Here is a 20,339-nt window from a genome sequence, read left to right on the forward strand (position 1 = left end):
ATATAAGAATGGCCATACTAGGTCAGACCAAAGGTCCATCTAACCCAGTATCCTGTCTTCCGACAGTGGCCAATGCCAGGTGCCCCGGAGAAAATGAACAGAACAAGTAATCATCAAGTGATCCATTCCCTGTCACTCATTCCCAGCTTCTGGCAAACAGTGGCTAGGGACACCATCCCTGCCCATTCTGGCTAATAGCCATTGATGGACCTATCCATCATGAATGTATCTAGTTCCTTTTTGAACCTTGTTATAGTCTTGGCCTTCACAACATCCTCTGACAAAGAGTTCCACAGGTTGACTGTGCGTTGTGTGAAGAGATGGCCTTGTGCCTGTATGTAGGTGGGGAAAAAAGGGCTAAAAGTGCACATCTGGCATTCAAGTGCTCTTTTGACTCATTTATTTTAACGAGAACAAATATGTCCTCTAAACTCACTCCCCTTTTACAATATTACTCCCATTCGCCCCACCTTCCGTTTTGAGATGGGGGAGGGGGTTTACTCACCTCTTACCCCCCCCCCATCTTCTGCATCAATAAACTTTTCCTCTTACATTTCTAATATCCATTCTTTACATCCAGCTACTCATTTTTATTAAACGATATATCATACCAATGCCAGCAGCCTAACATTCCATTCACTGCACAATAGCAAGCCATGGTGTATGCACTTTAGAGGAGAAAAACGGGAAGGAAATACTTTAAGTTGCAAACCTACACAGAGTTCTTATAAACAATTAGTATAAGAATAATTTTAGAGTTCTGAGAAATACTTGGTTGTGTTGTTTTAAACTGTTAAGCAAACATGAAAGACAGGGTGATTTCCTGTTCTCCTAATTGGGATAACTATCTACGGTTTTATCAGTAGTATTTCTATTTATTAGTATGGATGAGATAGCATGTTTTAAATCCTTTTCTCTCCCATGCCTCTCTCTGCCAGCAAAGAGAGTCCAGGCATCTAAGCACACTTATGGACACAAGCACAATCTAAGAGAGTCCAGGCATCTAAGCACAATTATATAAAAATTCTCATTCTCTCCCCCTCCCTCCAGCTTATTTAGGAATGAAGTGGATTGGCTAGAATATTGAATATACTAATCATCAATAATTATAATGAGTGATGTGTGTTTCCCTAAGTACGCTGAAAAAGGTTCAGTACTTTTTAATTTTAAAAAGATCACATTGTATTGAGATACATTTACATAAGAAGTGGGCTTTGCAATTTTAGTTCATATTTCTCTTTCTAGAAAGTAGTATTGGAAAGTTAAAAAGCTTCTTAGAGATAAAGGCCCAGATTGCTTAGATCAAAGGTTCTCCAACAGCGGTCCATGGACCACCAGTGGTCTGTGAGCTCCATTCAGGTGTCTGTGGATAGTTCCCACTAAGGTGAGCACCTGGGCGGCCGCACATGAGAGAATGAAGGGCCACCCACCTAATTAGTGGAGCCACGCAGGCATGGCTCCACTAATTAAGTGCCTGGACCCTGGAGAAGACACACATGTAAGGTGGTGGCCTTGTGGGGAATAGAGGGTAGGTGGGAGGGGGCAGTGGGGTGAGAAGAGGGGGTGGGGGGAATTTGGGACGTGCAGGGCTGCAGCGGCCAGAGAAAGAGGCGACTTTCCCCAGCTCCAGGGCTGCGGCTGCCAGGGACAGACAGCCCTCCTTCCCAGCCCCAGCTCTATGACTGTTGTGGCGGGGGAGAGACCCCCCTCCTTTCCAGTCCCAGCTCGGGGGCTGCCGCAGCAGGGGGAACCGGGAGAAAACCCCTTCTTCCCATCCCAGTGGCTGCCGTGGTGGGGGAGAGAGGGCACATCCATCACATTAGAAAAGTAAGACTACTGATATTAAAATATGAGTTGTGTGCTTTTATTTGTAGAACACAAAAACGTTAATTCTTAAGGTTTTTTTATATATATATAGTGCTTTTATCCAAAGCGCTTTACAATAGTTAGCTAACGGTACAAAAAACATTTGGAAAGATCATTAAGCGGTCTGCTGAGATCCTCAGCAATTTTCAAGTGGTCCCTGGAAAAAAAAAGTTTGAGAACCACTGGTTTAGATTTAGGGAAGGGACTGTCTTATTATGTGTGTGTGCACAATCCTTAGCACAATAGGGCCCCAATCCCTGACAGGGGGTTCTAAGATACTATTCTATGTAAATTATAATACTTGAGATTTAATAACAAAAGACCCCTCACCAAGTCTGTAGATGCCTTAACATCATTACCACCACACTAAATAAAGCCTTAACAACATTGAAGTATCCATTCCAAAGGAATTTAGCCAGCTACCTACAGAAACTCCTTTTCATCCCTTCATCACTATGCAAAGTAAACCCTCAGCCCTCTCTCTATCAGAGGTCTTTGGCAGCATGCCCAAAAGTAGGGATGTAAACTTAGGTTTAAAAAGTTAACTGGTTAAAATTATTTCATTTAACCAGTTAACCGAGGTAGCTGGGGGGCCTGGCATGATGGGGGAAGGGGCTGGGACCAATTCGGCCGGGGCTGGGATCTGATTTAGTGCAGCTGGGGCCAGCTGGCCGGCCAGCCAGCTCAGCACAGTGTCTGGGGTCTGGCCACGCAGTGCGGGGCGGCTGGGGCTGAGGTCCTGCCAGCTCATCGCGGGGTAGGGTGGCCAGATCTGGAGTCCCACTGGCAGGGCCAGGACCGCTCCGGCCCAGTCGAGGCTGGGATCCCTCCCTCCGGCCTGCCGCAGGGCCTCTGGGGTTAACGGTTAACTTTCGGGCCCAGTGCTTACCGCTTCAGCGATTAACCTTTTACATCCCTATCTAAAAGATCACCAAGTACTGGCTATTTTGGATCGAGTGTAGGGAAGCAAGTTCAGATCCTCTGAGCTCTCACAGAGAACATCTCACAAGCTGGCCTCACCTTTTATAATAAGGGGGATGCATCTCAGGTACCCCTACTGTCTGCCGCTGTGGCAATACAACATGGGGAGAGGAGCCATCCCTAAGGTAGGCCGGACCCAGGCCAGTTAGAGATTTGTGGGTTTTAACCCACACCTTAAGCTCTACCCAGAAACGAACAGCACCCAGAGCAGATACCAGAGCACTGCAGCCATGTGCTCCCAGAGAAACTCAAAAAGCAATCCATTCTCTGCAGCAGCTTCATTCTCTGGCCTGTCACAGATCCTAGCCAGTGCGCCCTGCTGGCCACTCACTTGGACTCCTGTGAAGGGAGCTCAAGCCTTTGTGCTCTGCGCTCCCTGAGGTGTGTTAAGCTTCTAGAACTTCTGCAGGATGCAGCATCCCTTAGCCTCTCTGGCACATTTCCAGGGCACTGACTCTCAGTCTACTACTACTTCCCAGAAATGAAGCTCCTCAGCCCGCCTGCCCCAGGCCCCCATGACCCCACAAGATACCCCAGTAACAAACGCACCCAAAAGGTATGATGCTCTTGGTTACCCTTTAACTCTCTGATGGGCCTGCAGTAGCTGTAATACAGTCCACACACACTCATACACCTTGCATCGTCTACACCTTTATACTTAACCATGTAAAGTGTGTCAGAGTACCGATCATGCAAAACTATAAACACATGTCCCTGCCTCAGTTTCCTCACCACTCCAGGACATTCTCTGAGCTGGGATCTGAGTCCCTTGGATTGCCCAGAGTCCTTCGGGCCATCTGGACTCAAAAAAGTGGGCAGAGCCACCTATCCCCATGAGGCTGCTACATGCTGGTTGACCTCTCCTTCCCAGAGTCCCATCCCCCCACCCTAGCTTCTGTGACCATGGTCTCTCTCTCTCTTGCCCCAAGCTTCCTCTCCCTGCCTGGATTCCCCTGCTTGTGTGTGTTTCTTTATTTAAATCCCTACTGATCACCTGGTCTCTTTTATTCTACTCTTCGTAAGTGTCCACTTCTCTGACCTTCACCCCTTCCTTCACAGAAATCAGATAAACTGGTTTTGTAAAGATGCAGTTCACCCTTTGTTCCCAGACGTTTGCACCCAAATAGGGTACAAAGGGTACTTAAGTCGTAAACACCCTCTGTTGAAGGGGTAGTCAATTTTTTTTTCCTCAAGGTCCAAATTTCTTGGTCAAGGTATAGTCAGGGTTCAGGCTCCAGAGAAACATTTTACACACCGCAATACTGATAATTAGTAAATAAAAAGATTCTGTGGTCTGCTCAAAAGCATCTGGTGGTCCGGATTTGGCCCTGTTGACCACCCCTGCTCTACTATACCTGTCGGGTGCGTATCTGTTACAGGATCTGTCAGCAATTCCGGGTTTAGTTACATAGGCACAGATAAGTTGTATTATGAAAAACTGTTGTAAAATATCAATCAAAATTCATAAATTGTACCGACAGCCACCCAAATCTGCACCCCACACAGAGCACATTACAATAGTCTAATCCTGAGGTAACAAAAGTATAAGCAGCAATGTCAAAGAAAGGGTGGCAACCTCCCAGCCGATGAGATTCTCAAATCAACCCTAAGTTGTTAAATCTAGTTACTAATGGCAGAACTTTAGTGAGTCATAAAGATGCTCTCCTTCACTGAGCTTCCACTTGGCAAAGCAGCGATGGACATTTACAGCTCTCTGATCTTCAGGGCAGATCTGCACTTTTCCAGGCCTCAGAGTATGCTACAGTCTTGAGGACTCCAACTTTAAGCAGATGTCTACATTCCCCAAAGAGACTGGATGCCAGCCCAGCATAGCCAGAGCACAATGCACTCTGGCCACATCCCCTCCCCACACCCAAGTTTCCCCTATATCAAAGCCAAGCTAGCAAGTAGTAGAGGGGTTGCGTATACCAGCTCTGCAACCACCAGTTGCAAGCTCTCCAAGGCTAGCTGAGAATTCTGCCAGATCCAGCTAGCAGAGAATTTTAAGGATCTTCTTACACTGCTCATACAGTGTAAAGGGGCCATATAACACAAAGGAGAATCTAGCACAAAATATTTTGATTTGTATTTTTGGTTAAAGATTATTAGAAATATATTTGATGATATTTTCAGTAAATTGCTGCAGTTATAACTTATGGTCTTATATATCTGATATTAAACATAAAGTATGACTACTAGCTTCAGAATCCTAACACACATACTACTTAACCTGCCATGTGACTATCCAGGAGTGCTGGTAACACTGTCCTTAGAGTACAACATTCCTGTCCTAAGCAGGAGAAAGAAAGAGAGAAAGCCTTAGTAGCTATGATACCCAATACAGCAACTCAGATGCACACAACTAATAAAGAGCCTGTGTAGATGAAGGTGCCAAAGACGTCATAAAAATTTACAGTATGAATTCCAACACTGTGCACAGAGCAGAAGTAATCCATAGTCTATTATTTACACATATATATACACCAATAGGTAATATATGTGTCTACTTTTTCAATCCAGTTGTCAGCAATTTGGAATACATTACATTTTCAGAGTTACTTTAATAATATTGCATGTCATGTACATTTGATGATAGGAAGTAGTGAGATAAACGGTGCAACGTTTACCACATATCTATTTAAAAAGCAAACAAAATAAAAAACAAAAACACAAGGCCAAGGCCAAAAATAAATGAAGAAAAGTGACTGATGCTAGGGAATGTTGAATTAAAAGAGCAGTATGGATTCAGAAGTGTATATTGGTTTGCTTTATAGGTATCAAATGTTTATATTTGACAGTCTAGCCATCACCTGGAGCAGCCACTTGCATCACAAAAGCCAGATGGAAAGAACATTGGTTTCTGTCCAAAGGATCATATGAGAAGTTTTTGCAGTGGAGAGATACTGACAAGTCACACAGCTGAAAGTGCACAGTGGAACTCTATAGTTGCAGTCATGACCAAAGCATCATTTGTTTAGTTTTGAAACCAGATATTTTAGAAACATAAAATGAAATTAATTGAAGCATGTGTCTCCCGACAACTCTTCAGTCCCAGCCATCAGAGTCATCCCGACAGTGGCCAGTGGGCCACATCCAGAGGCGGAAGTAAGCCAGTCCAGTCCGGGGTACGGGCAAGAGCCAGTATGCCACGCTGGACCGGACCGGCTTCCCCCAGCGGGGATTTAAAGGGCCCGGTGCTCTGGCCACTGCGGGGAGCCCCAGGCCCTTTAAATCACCTTCAGAGCTCCAGGAGCGGGGCTTGGGTGGCGCTTTAAAGGGCCCGGGGCTCCCCGCAGTGGCTCAGGCAGGGATTTAAAAGGCCTGGGACTCTGGCCGCTGCAGGGAGCCCATGGTCCTTTAAAGCACCACTGGAGCTCTGGCAGCGGGGCTCGGGCCCTTTAAATCCTCACCTGAGCCCGAATGCCGGAGCCCCAGGTCGCTGGCAGCTGGGCTCCAGCAGGGATTTAAAATGCCCGGAGCTCTGAGGCGGCCGGAGCCCCGGGCCCTTTAATTCACCCTGGGGCTCCCAGCCGCCTCTGCAGCAGGGTGATTTAAAGGCCCCAGAGCTCCAAGCCAGAGCCCTAAGGCCTTTAAATCGCCTCTTCCAGTTGAGGCCATGCCCCCACTCAGCGTACTGGTAAATCCTTTAAGTTATTTTCACCCCTGGCCATATCCGGCCCGTCAGATCGTTAATCTGGCCCTCACCTCCCGCCGGGGTTGGGATTTGTCCTGCTCCGGAGCTCCAGCCAGGGAGCAGGGTCTGGGGCTTGCCCCGCTCCATGCAACTCCCAGAAAGCAGCCAGCATGACCCTTCTCCAAGCTCGACCCTCCTCCGGCTCCTACATAGTATGCAGAGGCGTGGCCAGACAGCTCTTCACACTGCCCTGTCCACAGGTGCCACCCCCACAGCTCCCATTGACCACAGTTCCCGGCCAATGGGAGCTGCAGGGGTGGCACCTGCGAACAGGGCAGCACGCAGAGCCACCTGGCTGCGCCGCCGAGCCGGAAGGGGGACATGCTTCCGGGAGCTGCTTGCAGTAAGCACCCGGAGCCTGCACCTCTGAGCCCCCCAGCCCTTCCTCCCCAATCCCCTGCCACAGCCCTGATCTCTCTTCCGCCCTCTAAACCTCTTGATCCCAGCCCAGATCCCCCTCTTGTACCCCAAACCCCTCATCCCCAGCCCCACCCCAGAGCCCATACCCCCAGCTGGAGCCTTCATCCCCTCCCGCACCCCTACCCCTAATTTTTTGAGCATTCATAGCCCGATACCCCAATGTGGCCCTCAGGCCAAAAAGTTTGCTCATCCCTGGTCTAGGTCCTTGATTAATCAAGGAGTTCATTTCATTCTCACTTAAAATAGATATTTAGATATCCACTGCTGGCAGTGAGACTACACAGAAGAGTATCATTTATTTTCATTCCTTGTACTGTTGTGATTCAAGAACCACATATGGAAGGCATCCCATTGTGATTGCACTGCTTTCTGAGTAGGATTGTACTAAATTAAAAAGTGGGAGGAGGGAAGTATCAGATTTTCTAGTGGGGAAAAGCTGGTAGCTATACCAATAGCCATAAATCAGGTTCAGACTCCATTACGAAGAGAAGAACTAGCAATGAAAATAACCAGAGGAAAAGCATGGCTTGTAAAGACCATCGATTTTTATTAGAGATGTTTGTCTTAATCACTGTGGGCCCCCAGTACATTTAGTTTTAGGGTGTAGGGTTTTTTTTAGGGTAAATGTTGCCATAACTGTTTATTACCAGTGTATATTGGCTCTACAGTAGCCCTAGTGTCTTGGTGTTGTGCAGTCATATAGACAGAGGGGGAAAAATGCACACAGATGGACTTCTCACATGAAGTCCAATGGGCCAAAACATTCAGCTAAAAGAAACGGAGTACTTGTGGCACCTTAGACACTAGTACTCCTTTTCTTTTTGCTGACACAGATTAACATGGCTGCTACTCTGAAACCTACATTCAGCTAGAAATTAAGGTAATTAAAAATGCTATTTATTTAGGCCAAACATAGCAGTAGCTGTGGGTTCTAGGTAGAAGAGTTTCCAATTTAACTGTGGAACAAAATGAGTTACTACAGCGATAGCACCACAGAAAAACCTAGAATACACAGATCATCATCTAAACCAAAGACCCCACTCCTACTCCCACTGAAGACAGCGTCAAAGGTCCTACTGACCTCCAAGGAACAAAACTGGGCCTTTAGTGTGGGCAACTGTTTTGCACTGCTATCCACAGATCCAAGCTCCAAAATGATACCTCACAGATTTTAGCAGTAGCAAAAAAAAAAAAAAAAAAAACAATCCCACAAAATCATCTCTAGCAGCTGGTGACTAGCACATTTAAAAAAAAAAAAAAATATATATATATATAGGGTAACGATTACAATTTAAGAGTAGAAATATAACCAATGCAATCAAATAGAAAGGAAAATTCATCTGTAGCACAGAACATTTTGCTACTTTAATATATTATACAGAAGTTGAACAAGAAAAACCAATAATAATCAGGCTTTTCCAGGACGTAAGAGAGATATTAGGTCATATGGTTTTTGTTACAGGAGTCAAAGAAGCCTTTGAGGATAGAAGAGGTCTTTAATTTTTTTAATCTATCTGAATTGCTATCTTAAGTGTATTAAGTCCAGCTTATGTGAAAGCTTTTCTTTTCAATCTTGTCTGACCTGAAATGGAAAGGCTCCAAAACTCTCCAACCCTATGATCTCGGTTTATACTAAACCTCCTGTCTAAATTGTCCTCTATAGTTCTCCCCCAGTCCTTATAAAGAATATGCTATTGTGCAACAGTGCTGTATTTATTCAAGGAAAATGTCAACCAGATTGTGAGAAACAATTGATGGAAATAAATATGATGACCTTTGATATTCAGCATTATAAATGTGCTCAGGATCTCTAGAGTAAAAGCCATACGTCTCAGAACCAGGACTCCATAAATTAGGACAAAAACATCTAGCCTGGGCAATTTGGCCACAGAAGAAAATCTATTAATGACAATGTGTTTCTCAAACCCAGCACCACCCCTTTCTTTATTTTGTGCTTTCTGATTTCTTAAAAAAAACCAAACAAAAACCCCAGACAGTCTTAAATAAGTACATAAGCAGAACCACTGAATACAACAGCAACTGTGCCTCCTAACTCCAAGGCTGAATTTAGCCCAAGCTATTTAAAAATTAACTCACAAAACCCCTAGCCTGGCTTCATTCAGAGTTTCAACAACAACAGGGTTTTTACAATCAAATCCTTTACATGGGCACACTGCCAATCCAGGGCATTTCTTTCATTATGTTTTTTCTTAAATTCTTAATTTCAATACAAATGGTTAATTCCTTATCACTAAACTTATATAAAGTTCAACAGTATGAACGCTCCCTTCAGTCTCTCACTCGTGCTGCTTGTCTCTCTCATATACACACAAGGGAGGTGAGGTAATATCTGTATAAGCTCAAAAGCTTGTCTCTTTCACCAACAGAAGTTGGTCCAATTAAAAAAAAAAAAAAAAAAATTACCTCACCCACCTTGTGTCTCTAATATCCTGGGACCAACATCGCTAAAACAACACTGCATATACACAAAGGCTCTCTTTAAGTGTCCAAAGAAAGATAAGTAGTAATTTCTCTCTCATTCACTAGATAAAATGACAAGAGCTAAAGCTAGTTTCTGTTCATTGCAAAATGTTTTAAGGCTTTCCTCATGGACTACATTAAAACATTTTGGATCGTCAGTTCTTTCTAGAACTGCACGGTCTTTGGGAAAGTCTTTGTATCTACCACTGTTCTGACACAGGACCTAACGCAATGAAGCCCAGGACTCTGATTGGGGCCTCTAAGTGCAGCTTAATAACTAATAATATTCCTATAAAGTGTGATTCACTGCCCATTGAAGTCAATCCCCGATTTCAATGTGCAAATTGGATCAGGCCACTAGAGTAGGTTGGCAGGAATTCCTAATACACCACTAACTTTAACCATTCGGTAAAACTCGACTAATAAGCATTTAAATAACTGTTCACTGGTGACTTGAAACTAGTGGGAGAATTAACTGAATTAGCACAAGAACAAAGAGGAAAGTCTCTTTCTCAGTTTCCCTCTGTTACTAGGAAGGCATTCTATAAAATTTTAACATATAGTAAAAGTCTACCTGGGATTTTTTAAAAAAGAAAAGGAGTACTTGTGGCACCTAAGATACTAACAAATTTATTAGAGCATAAGCTTTCGTGAGCTACAGTTCACTTCATCGAATGCACACAGTGGAAAATATAGTGGGGAGATTTTATATACAAAGAGATCATGAAACAATGGGTGTTACCATACAGACTGTAACAAGAGTGATCAGGAAAGGTGAGCTACTACCAGCAGGAGAGCCGGGGGGTGGGGTGGGGTGGGGGGCTGGGCTGAGCTTTGTTGCAAGGATAGGCAACAAAGCCCGTTGCCACCTGTGTCCACATATCTATTCAGGGGACACCATCATAGGGCCTAATGATGTCAGCCACACCATCAGAGGCTCGTTCACCGGCGCATCTACCAGTATGATATATGCCATCATGTGCCAGCAATGCCCCCCTGCCATGTACATTGGCCAAACTGGACAGTATCTACATAAAGAATAAATGGACACAAATCAGACGTCAAGAATTATAACATTCAAACACCAGTCGGAGAACACTTCAATCTCTTTGGTCACTCGATTACAGACCTAAAAGTGGCAATTCTTCAACAACAAAAAAAACTTCAGAAACAGACTCCAGCAAGAGACTGCTGAATTGGAATTAATTTGCAAACTGGATACTATTAACTTAGGCTTGAATAAAGACTGGGAGTGGATGTGTCATTATACAAAGTAAAACTATTTCCCCTTGTTTATTTCCCCTCCTACTGTTCTTGTAAACTGCTGGAAATGGCCCACCTTGATTATCGCTACAAAAGGTACCCCCCGCCCCCCCGATAATAGCTCACCTTTCCTGATCACTCTTGTTACAGTCTGTCTGGTAACACCCACTCTTTCATGTTCTCTGTGTATATAAAATCTCCCCACTATATTTTCCACTGTATGCATCCGATGAAGTGAGCTGTAGCTCATGAAAGCTTATGCTTTAATAAATTTGTTTCTCTCTAACCGTGCCACAAGTACTCCTTTTTGTTTTACGGATACAGACTAACACTGCTGCTACTCTGAAACCTGGGATTTTTTTTAAAACCATTTCTTTCACATCTCTGAAAGACAGAGCAATAAAGCAGCACATTATAGTGCACCAGATTCTCTGAAGTAAATGAGATATCTCCAGAAAGAAAGTTCAAAAAGAAAATCTTTATCACTATTCTTAAAATTTCCCTCTAAAAACACTCTAATGTAGCAAAGTTCCTCTAATTTACTCTTTGACAGACCTCTCAATTAAAATCGGAGCCAGAATGATGCTTATTTTTCAGAATGCTCATGTTTTCTCTCTGTGTTATTTTATGGAATGAATAACCACTTCTTTTTTAGGAATGATCAATTTTTTTCTTTCATGAGCCCTCTGTTTCATAATTAATGTAAATGAGAAAAGAACAGGGTTGTGTTTTGTTTTAAGCTAAGAGATAAATATTTTCCTTTGTCTATTGGTATTTCCTTCAGAGATTGTGCTGTACTTGGGGGAGGGGAGAGTGGTAAATACAGCTACTGCATTATGCTGGCAAAGAGCCAGAGAGCTTTCTTAGATTATGTGCAATTCACTAACACGTATGTCAATTACAGGAGGAAGTGCCAGAGGAGAATGATTGTATAAAACAGACTATTTTAAAATAAAGAACAGGATGGCTAAACCCAATTAAGTATTTATAATCCCTGCACTGCAAATGAAATTAGGGCTTTATATGTATGTATAATTATACACACACAGACATGTATTGTGTGAAGTGCTGAATGACCTCAACTTCTAAAAAAGTGCCTGGGAGTTGAGGATGCCTTGTAGTTAAGGATGTAAAGAACTGAAGGTAGTGGGATTACTTATTACTTATATACCACACCTTTGTAATGTCCTGATATCAGTCAACTGCATCCTAAAATAAACAGAGAGTGGGGAAGGACAGGGTCAGATTCAGGGTTGTTTGTAGAGCCTTGGCTATGGGCATTCTGACTTTCAAATGTCTGTAACTATAGCCTTAACTCTGAATTTCCAGGCTTTCAATATTACAAGATTTCAATATTCTAATAGTGTTGTTTCAGTTAATTGACATCTATTTACCTTAAGTGACATTGTGAATTTTCTTTCCCCACACACAAAGACATTTTAAAATATTTATGAGAAAACTATAAATACCAACATGGCGAACAAATATTTAATAATGGGCTCTTCAATCTACCAGAGAAAGGTATAACACGATCCCATGGCTGGAAGTTGAAGCTAGACAAATTTAGACTGGAAATAAGGTGTAAATTTTTGACAGTGAGGGTAATCAACCATGGAACAATTTACCAAGGGTTACTGTGAATTCTCCATCACTAGCAATTATTAGATCAAGATTGCATGTTTTTCTAAAAACACATGCTAAAGATATGCTGCTCTGGGAATTATTTTGGGGACCTTCCAAGGTCTGTTCTACACGGGAGGTCCAACCAGATGATCGCAGTGGTCCCTCCTGGCCTTAGAATCTACGTATGTATGACACTAACAAAAGATTTCCTGGGAGTTTTCCCAACCCTCCTCCCTCCAAAGAAATCTTAACACACGGATGAGTGAAGACTAGCAGACGATTCATATATTACAGCATGGAGTCTATTTTGCTTAATTACAAATGTGTTGTAGAGCCATCATAATATTCACAATGAATACTCCGCTGGTGGTGATTTGGGGCCTGATTCAGCTCTTATCGGAGTCAATGGAAAGTCATAAGAGCGCTATCCAGCTCTTTAATCTCTCAAAGCTGAAGCTGTTCAGCTGAGGGTGGGGTTTATCTTGTGGACCTTTTGTGAGCACTACAGTCCACTGGAACTTAATGAAGCATTGTGAAGTTCAAAAATCTATAGGTACTAATTCCTGCACCCTACCATCTGAAAAAAACAGTCCCACTCTCAGCTAGGCCTCATGACAAACAAATTAGAGCTTTCTAGCTCATGCTATTAGAATTATTATTGTTTATTTTTTTTAAAATTACATTTTTTTAAAAAAAAAGTCTCTCAGTTTAGCTGAACAACCTCAAACCTTCCCTCTCCCCCTAAAAATATTCTGTTATGAATAGGAAACACACATGCCAAATTTCAAGTCGAAGGGATTTTTTTCAGGTTCGAATAGATGCATAACCAGAGTTAGAATGGAAAGCAAGTTACAGCCTTATCTATATAAAGAGTAAGAACAGTGACTCCATAACACAAAATAAAAACAAGTTTTAAAGGAAAGATTCTGCTAAGATCTTACTCCTATGTTAATCAATAATAGCAAAACACTCATTGACCTCAGTAAGGAGCTGCATCCAGTGCTGAAAGATTTAAAGTGCCAGAAAGGAGAACAGTTAAAAAATAAATAAATAGAGTAGCTGGACCTCCTCTCACTTTTAACACAAGCACATAAGAAAGCCACGATGGATATTATACACTACTGCCCTACACTGTAACATGCTGGGGTTTTTAATTCAGAGGAGGCAGTCTGAGTTTATTTGCCCTCTCAGTAGAGGCTAGAGTCAGTCTGTGCCTTTGTTTTGCACTTTGGGAGGCTCAGCAGACACACAGCAGAAAAGTTTTTTATTCTGGAGCCAGATTGAAATTGCTCTTTGACCATTTTGGGAGACAGCTGAATAACTGGACAGGAGGATGGTATAGTTTAGGGCTTGATACTGCTCCCACTGAATCCAATGGGAAAACTTACCAACTTCAGTGAATGCAGATCTTTATTTCAATAACATTTCATTGGTGAGGATACTGAGTAAGCTGAACTGGTGTTAGTTCGAAGATGGACAAGGTTCCAGTTGTCATACATGTTTTCTCTTGATTTTGATTCTCTTAGGGTTTAACTAAAATGGTGGCAATATGGGATCCAGCAGCTAGACCCCTGTCTACATTAAATTTCCCTCTCTGGCTGAGTACCATTAAAAAAAAAAAAAAAGGGGGAGGAACATGGGGGGGGGGGAAGGAGGAGTGATTTATTTATTTTGGAGGGGTCCTGAAGAATATCCCTTTCATGAATGGGAGTTATTGTTTATACAGATGCAATCCTTTACATTTTAGTGTGCAACAGCCAGCCTCAAGAATTTATACAAAATACATCTTCACAAATGCTGAAAACACACCTGGCCAGAAATAATAAATTATTGTTTACAAGTCTAAGAAAACCTTTTTCCTATAAAACCATAAAGATGAATCCTGGAAAAAGTCATGACTGCCTACTTATAAACACTAAAGTGAAAAAAAAGCACGAGATATTAGGCCTGGTGGTAGAAGCATTTGGCACACAATAGGTATTCTGTAAACACCATGTTACCATTAATTTGTCACAGTTTCAGAAAGGATAACCACGCTAATGGGACAATATATCTGAAATTCTTTGAGTGAGATAAAGGAGTGACTCCTCTGAATCTCTTCTGAGTTTATGGGGGAGTGGCACAGCTAACACCTCTGTTGATTGTGCATCTCTTTTGGAATATGTATTGGAATACGTAAACCCGCCCCCTAAAATTGCAAGTCAGTAATGCAGCCACCAGCCAACAGTAACTAAAGATAGAAATAGGAAGATTGTGTATGCACACAGCCTCTGTTGTCTAAGGAGGCAGCATTTCACCACCTCGGAGGTAATTATGGAACCAAGATCTACATTAAATTGGCTACACATTTTCACACTTCACTGAACCAAGAGGGAAAGAGAAAGCTTTAGAGTAATTTTGTGCTGTCTCATCTCATATTTTATCTTTACATGCACCACTGGAGAAAATGAAAGTGAGAAGAGGTGGCAAAGGACCAAAACCATAGAAAATTAAGAAATGATTCTGACTCACCTATATGATAAAGACCTATCCAGTCTGTTGGGTCAACTTCTTCTTTAATATCCCAGAAAATAATGAGGTTCTGAGATTGCCCTAGGGTGTATTCATAGATACTTGCTGTCAAACTAGAGCGGCTGTCAGAGGTCACTAGATCAGTGTCACTATTGGCACGCTGTAAGTTCATGTTCTCAGGTATGGTGCCCTGAGATGCCAGACTCTGCAGGTTCTCTGGGCTCAGAGTATACCGTAGCTGAGGATTACGTCGTCGCACAAAAAGCAGATGTTCTCTGGCTGAACTTGCCATTGTGTGTGTGTGTGTCTCTCTCTCTCTCTCTCTCTCTCGTCGGTTTACATAAAAAAAAACTTCTCACTTCAGGATCTGCAAAGAACAAAGAGAGGCATGAAGTGTTAGAGCTGAAGGATATTGGATCAAGCGCCACATGTAGAGAATTTAGTTTAAAGGTTTCTTGAACTGGGATTGACCCTATAGTAGTCTCATATAGATGAAATACAGCTCTTAGTTCATGAATCTACCACTACAGCCATCTAAAGACACTATTCAATACACTAGAACTGAGGCACATTGCACAAACTACTTGTGGCAGTCTTGCTGACATTCAAAATCTAACATGCACTTTGTATTAAAATTTGTATACCATGAAACAAACAAGGAGCTACTGTGCACAGACTAGAAAAAAAACAGAAAAAAACAAACAAACAAAGATCCAGCAACCAAGATTTAGTACTAGCCCCGATAAATAAGTGGATTAAGTCTGACACATGCTCAGAATACACGGAGATAATAAAGTCCTCTTTTAGCTAAGCAATTACAACAGTATATCTTTGTTTAGAATAAATAGTTTCTAGTAGCATTTTATAAAGCTTTTTTTAAATTAAGGAGTCAGAAAAGTAATACAAACATTTGATAGGACTTGTATACAGCTTTAGCAAGCACACAGCACCATAGCTAAGTAATACAAAAGTTATTTTGTAATAAAAAGAATTTTTAAAAGTATAGAAGAATCTAAGAGGAAAACTATGGGTTCTAAGATTTCTCTAGATCATGCACAAATATGCCAATTCCTTGAGTGATGTATTCTAGGAGTAAGGGCTGAGGTTCAATTAGCCCATGTCACTGTATCTGCCCAATTAGCTTTGTTTCCTTTTGCCCAGGTCTAAGAATAGACACCTCACGAATTCAATGATTCCCATCGGATCTGGAATAGATAACAGAAGGAGGTCTTCTCCAGAAAGGAGGAGATGTCAACATGGCATTAACCCAGTATTTATTATTAAAAAAGCCTGCACAATTTCCAGAACTAAGCTATGCAATATTTTGCCAGTAAGAGACAGGTTACTTCAATTTCAGTCAGAGATTGTTTCCCCTTAACCCTTGGACTGAAAGGAACTGCAAGTAGGCTGTGTCAGATATTCCTTTGGTAATCATCCCTGTTCGTATATGCTCATTTACAAAATGACCAGAAGATATTATATAGGTCTACCTCCTGGGACTGACCTCTAACACACTCTGGATGGTGTTTGGATTAAACAAGGCCAAGGTATATTCTTTGCAGCACCTTACATTACCCAAAACCCAGGATTTGAAAACACATTTGATAGTTCTAAGAATTTGTAATTTCTGTAGCTTTACATTAAGTCATGTCTGTTAAAACTGCCTGGTAAATGAATAGCTAGTAAGCAAAGACAAGGGTGCCAAGTTCCATGAGCTTCTTCTCATGTCTGTCTCTCTCCATAGACAGTCTCCCTCTTCACTTTCAAATCTCTCCACATAACATACTACTTCCGTTTTGTACAATAGCAAAACATATTGTTACTGAATAACCAGCCAACCAACCAGAACTTTGTTTTTCAGAATGGAATTAAACACACTGTATTTATCTGGGTAAAAGGGGTTTTGTGTAAGCAAGTGATTTATCAATGCAAATGATACATATAGGTAGAGCCCTGCGCGGATATAAAATTTGTATCTGCATCTGATCCACGATCCGCAAACATCGTCCGCGGATATCCGTTAGCTTAAAATATTCCAAGTAATGTAATAAAAATGCAACAGAATAGATAATTTCAACCATGCAAGGATTATTTTCATAGTGGATACTAGCAATAAATAAGTTTCTTTCCACTGGGGAAAAGACAGTTTTACAGTTAAAATAATTTATTCCATTAGAAGAAAACTGAATGTATGCTAACAAAAAGGATCATCAATCAAACCATTAAGAATTAATGTTAAGTGGTCTAAAAGGTGCTGCACTTCCATAAGGCTGTGAACTAAAATTTGTGGTCCTTATTTTTTTAAAACCCAGACAACTACATAGTCTACCGTGCAGAGATTGTGGTGTGACTTTCTCACACTCTTTAAACAATCGCAGCCACTATGGCAAGGTATCTGACCATTTTTCAAGTTAACCATACACAAGGTCAACTGTAGCACAATTGTGTCCTCTTTGAAGGATGTCTGCTGCAAGCAGAATAGAACAGATCTCATTCATTTTAAAAACATATATTTTGAGGAAGTTTACAGATACCTGTATATTATTCTTGAGCTTTCTTCCTGGTTTCATACCTCTCGCCTTAAGCTATCATATATGGGTATTTTTGTTTCCTTAAAATAACCCAAACATTTCCTGGCAGTGCTGAATGTCACCTGCTGTGATTTTCCCTGTTTCCAGGAAGTTTTTAATTTAAAATGAGGTAAAGCTCACTGGAAATGGATGATGATTGTTGGCCATCTTCCATAGTATTATAATTATGATTAGACCCACCGTATGCTAGCCCCATCAGTCAAGTCTCTTACAGCTGCATTATTAAACAAACTAACGCTAGCAGTCAAAGATGTAATTATTAAGCAAAAAAACAAAACAAAACAAAAAAAATTCACACAGCTAGAGCTCCAGTCTTTTTCACAAAGGTTTCTGGACTCTTATTAAAAGAGTAAGAAACTACATGATATTAGTTATAACAAAAGTAATATTTTAAATTTTTACATAGGATTTTACAAAACATCACAACACACCATCCACATGAGTATTTCTTCACTTAACACTGAAATGCAGTCACCTGTGAGGTAAAGTAAGGTAGCAATTCAACAACACTATAGGACAACAGCTGAAAAATAAATATTCCATTAAAACTCCAAAGGGTAAATGTAGAATGGGCAAATATTTATATCCACATTAGAATTTGGCTATGACTAGAACTAAACAACTTGAAACTATGACTTGAAACTCCCTCAGCACGTCCCACAAAATGACTATTTTTCAAAACCAAAAACTATTGCCAAAAGTTTTGTCAAAAAATAATTTTTAAAAGCAGAGATTTCACATTTTAAAGGGTTTTTTCCCCCACATTTCCAAATTTCTTATTTTTGTTTTTTCCTGTTTCTCCTCCCATTTTTCCTTTCATCCACAGAATGCAATGCAGTGAATGATGTGTTGGGCCCTTCCCCTCACCCCCCACTAATTTTTGGTTTTTCTTTTTTCCTTTGGCCACTTGAATTTTAAAAACCTTCCTCAATTTTGAAAAGTTTCAGAATGGCAGAATTACAGTTTCTTTTTGCTGTTCGTAGCTTTTCAAATCCTCTTCAACTTTGGAAAAAGTTACTGGAGTAGCAAAAAGTAAAATAAAATAAAAATAAAGCGAAAGAGTAAAAAGAAAACCTAGACATCATGCATTTTATTGCACTCAGTATCAAAAGGGGTAAAAGAAAAAAAGATATTTAATAACTATGTGACTTTTGTTTATGCCTTATTCAAAGATTTTATAGTTAATGGTATGAATCAACAGATTTCACTGAAATGTACATGTGAACTCTGCCTCTGACATCAACAAGGTAAAATAATTTTGTATCCATATGCATCAGTGAACGTTAGGAAAATTAAATATTTTCCTAATGGTCTACAAATAAGGGCAGGTCTACGCACTACAAACTTGCATCGGAACAGGTGCACTGAAGCAACTGCACCACTATTGCACTTCTGGTGAAGATGCTCTAAGCCGACAAGACAAAGCTCTCCTGTTGGATTAATAATTCCACCTTTGCGAGAGGCAGCAGGTATATTGGCGGGAGCAGCTCTCCTGCTGACATAATTCTGTCTACACAGGGGGGTTAAGGTCAGTACAACTACGTCACTCGGTGGTGTGGATTTTTTCACACCCGAGTGATGTAGTTATACTGAAAGAAGTGTGTAGAGTAGACCTAGCCTTGTGCATTTTCTTTTCCTGGAATGATGACCATGGGGTAACTCAGAGCAGAGGAGTAATTATTTGAAGACACAAGAGTGCTAAGTGAGCATTTACCAGCTTCATTCTGAACCACTGGAGCATCCAGCATAAAGATTAGCTAATCACAGATGTTGCTGGTCTGTTTACTGAGATGAGCTTCATTGGGTCACGTCACCTTCTCCTGATCTACCGAGGTCTTATGGATTTAAAAGCTTTCCTGGGTTAATCAGTTTACACGGAGTTGTTTTAGAAGTGTTTATATAATCAGACAGATTTTTAAAGTATCCTGTGTTTCTATACACTCCCTCCTAATGTTTGTAAGACAATGCTCTTAGAGACCATAACTCTATAAAAACAAGCTTTATGCAGGAGTTCAATGGGACTTTTCACATGTGTGTTTGTAGGATCCTGACATAAAAGCATCTACTGGTAACACCCCACCATCCCCACCCCCTACTAGTAATTAAATTGCAGATTTCACAGTGGAGCAACACCATTCTCTATGCAGACCCAGCTTTCATATGATGCAGCTGAATTCACTTTCTACTCCAACCAAATGCTAGAGGTATCATCAGTCTTGCCATCTCAACAGCTACGAGGGCTAGAAACTTATTGGTGACCCCAAGTCTTGCAATTTCTTTTTTTATTTTAATTCTTTTAATCTCATATCAGGTATTTTACGTAAGAGCCGCAGCTTTTAACAAGTGGTAACATGAGACTCAAATCCTGCCTTTTATTTTTTTTAAACGTAAGTTTCTAGCCCATGTGACAGCACAGAGAAGCTTGAAAACGTGACCCAAATGCACCTTAAAAGCCCAAAAACCAGAAGGCAAATAAAAAGAACCCAAAATATATTATTTTAAAATCTTTTGGTTTTTAAGCAAACCTCATGATTTTGTGGGCTGACTCATTTTTCACAATACGTTTTATTTTTGAAATGAAAGCTGAAATTCTGATATAACAACATGACTCCATGAGCTGAGGCTTTAAGAAAAGAAAACAGATATTGCAAGACTCATTATAAAATTGTGAGGTGCCAACATTGTATCATAACCCTTTCCATCAAGCTTTTATATAGGGTTCATTCTTGTTACCACAGTTGGTGATTTTCCAGCTCGAACAGTTTTCTCTGGGGCTGGAGCCCCGAAGGGGAAAAATGGTGGGTACTAAGCAGCACCGGCAGCCCCCAGATCAGCACCTCCCCATCCCTCCCAGCACCTCCTGGCTGCCGCAATCAGCTGTTCCGTGGTGTGCAGGAGGCGCTAGGGGG

The 20,339-nt window shown here is 41.3% G+C and overlaps 1 protein-coding gene across 5 annotated transcripts in view; it reads right to left on the reverse strand.

Moving 5' to 3' along the window:
- Window positions 1-20,339, reverse strand: part of HECW2 (HECT, C2 and WW domain containing E3 ubiquitin protein ligase 2) — a 262,737-nt gene that overhangs the window by 163,199 nt on the left and 79,199 nt on the right. For all 5 annotated transcript variants that reach the window (XM_073306249.2, XM_073306251.2, XM_073306250.2 and 2 more), the window contains exon 2: window positions 14,840-15,206. In XM_073306249.2, coding sequence (XP_073162350.1) covers window positions 14,840-15,131 — 292 coding nt within the window. In that variant the 5' untranslated portion in view covers window positions 15,132-15,206. The remainder of the gene's footprint in view (window positions 1-14,839; window positions 15,207-20,339) is intronic.

This window comes from Lepidochelys kempii, chromosome 11 (assembly GCF_965140285.1).
Source record: "Lepidochelys kempii isolate rLepKem1 chromosome 11, rLepKem1.hap1, whole genome shotgun sequence".
Classification (NCBI taxonomy): Eukaryota; Metazoa; Chordata; order Testudines; family Cheloniidae; genus Lepidochelys; species Lepidochelys kempii.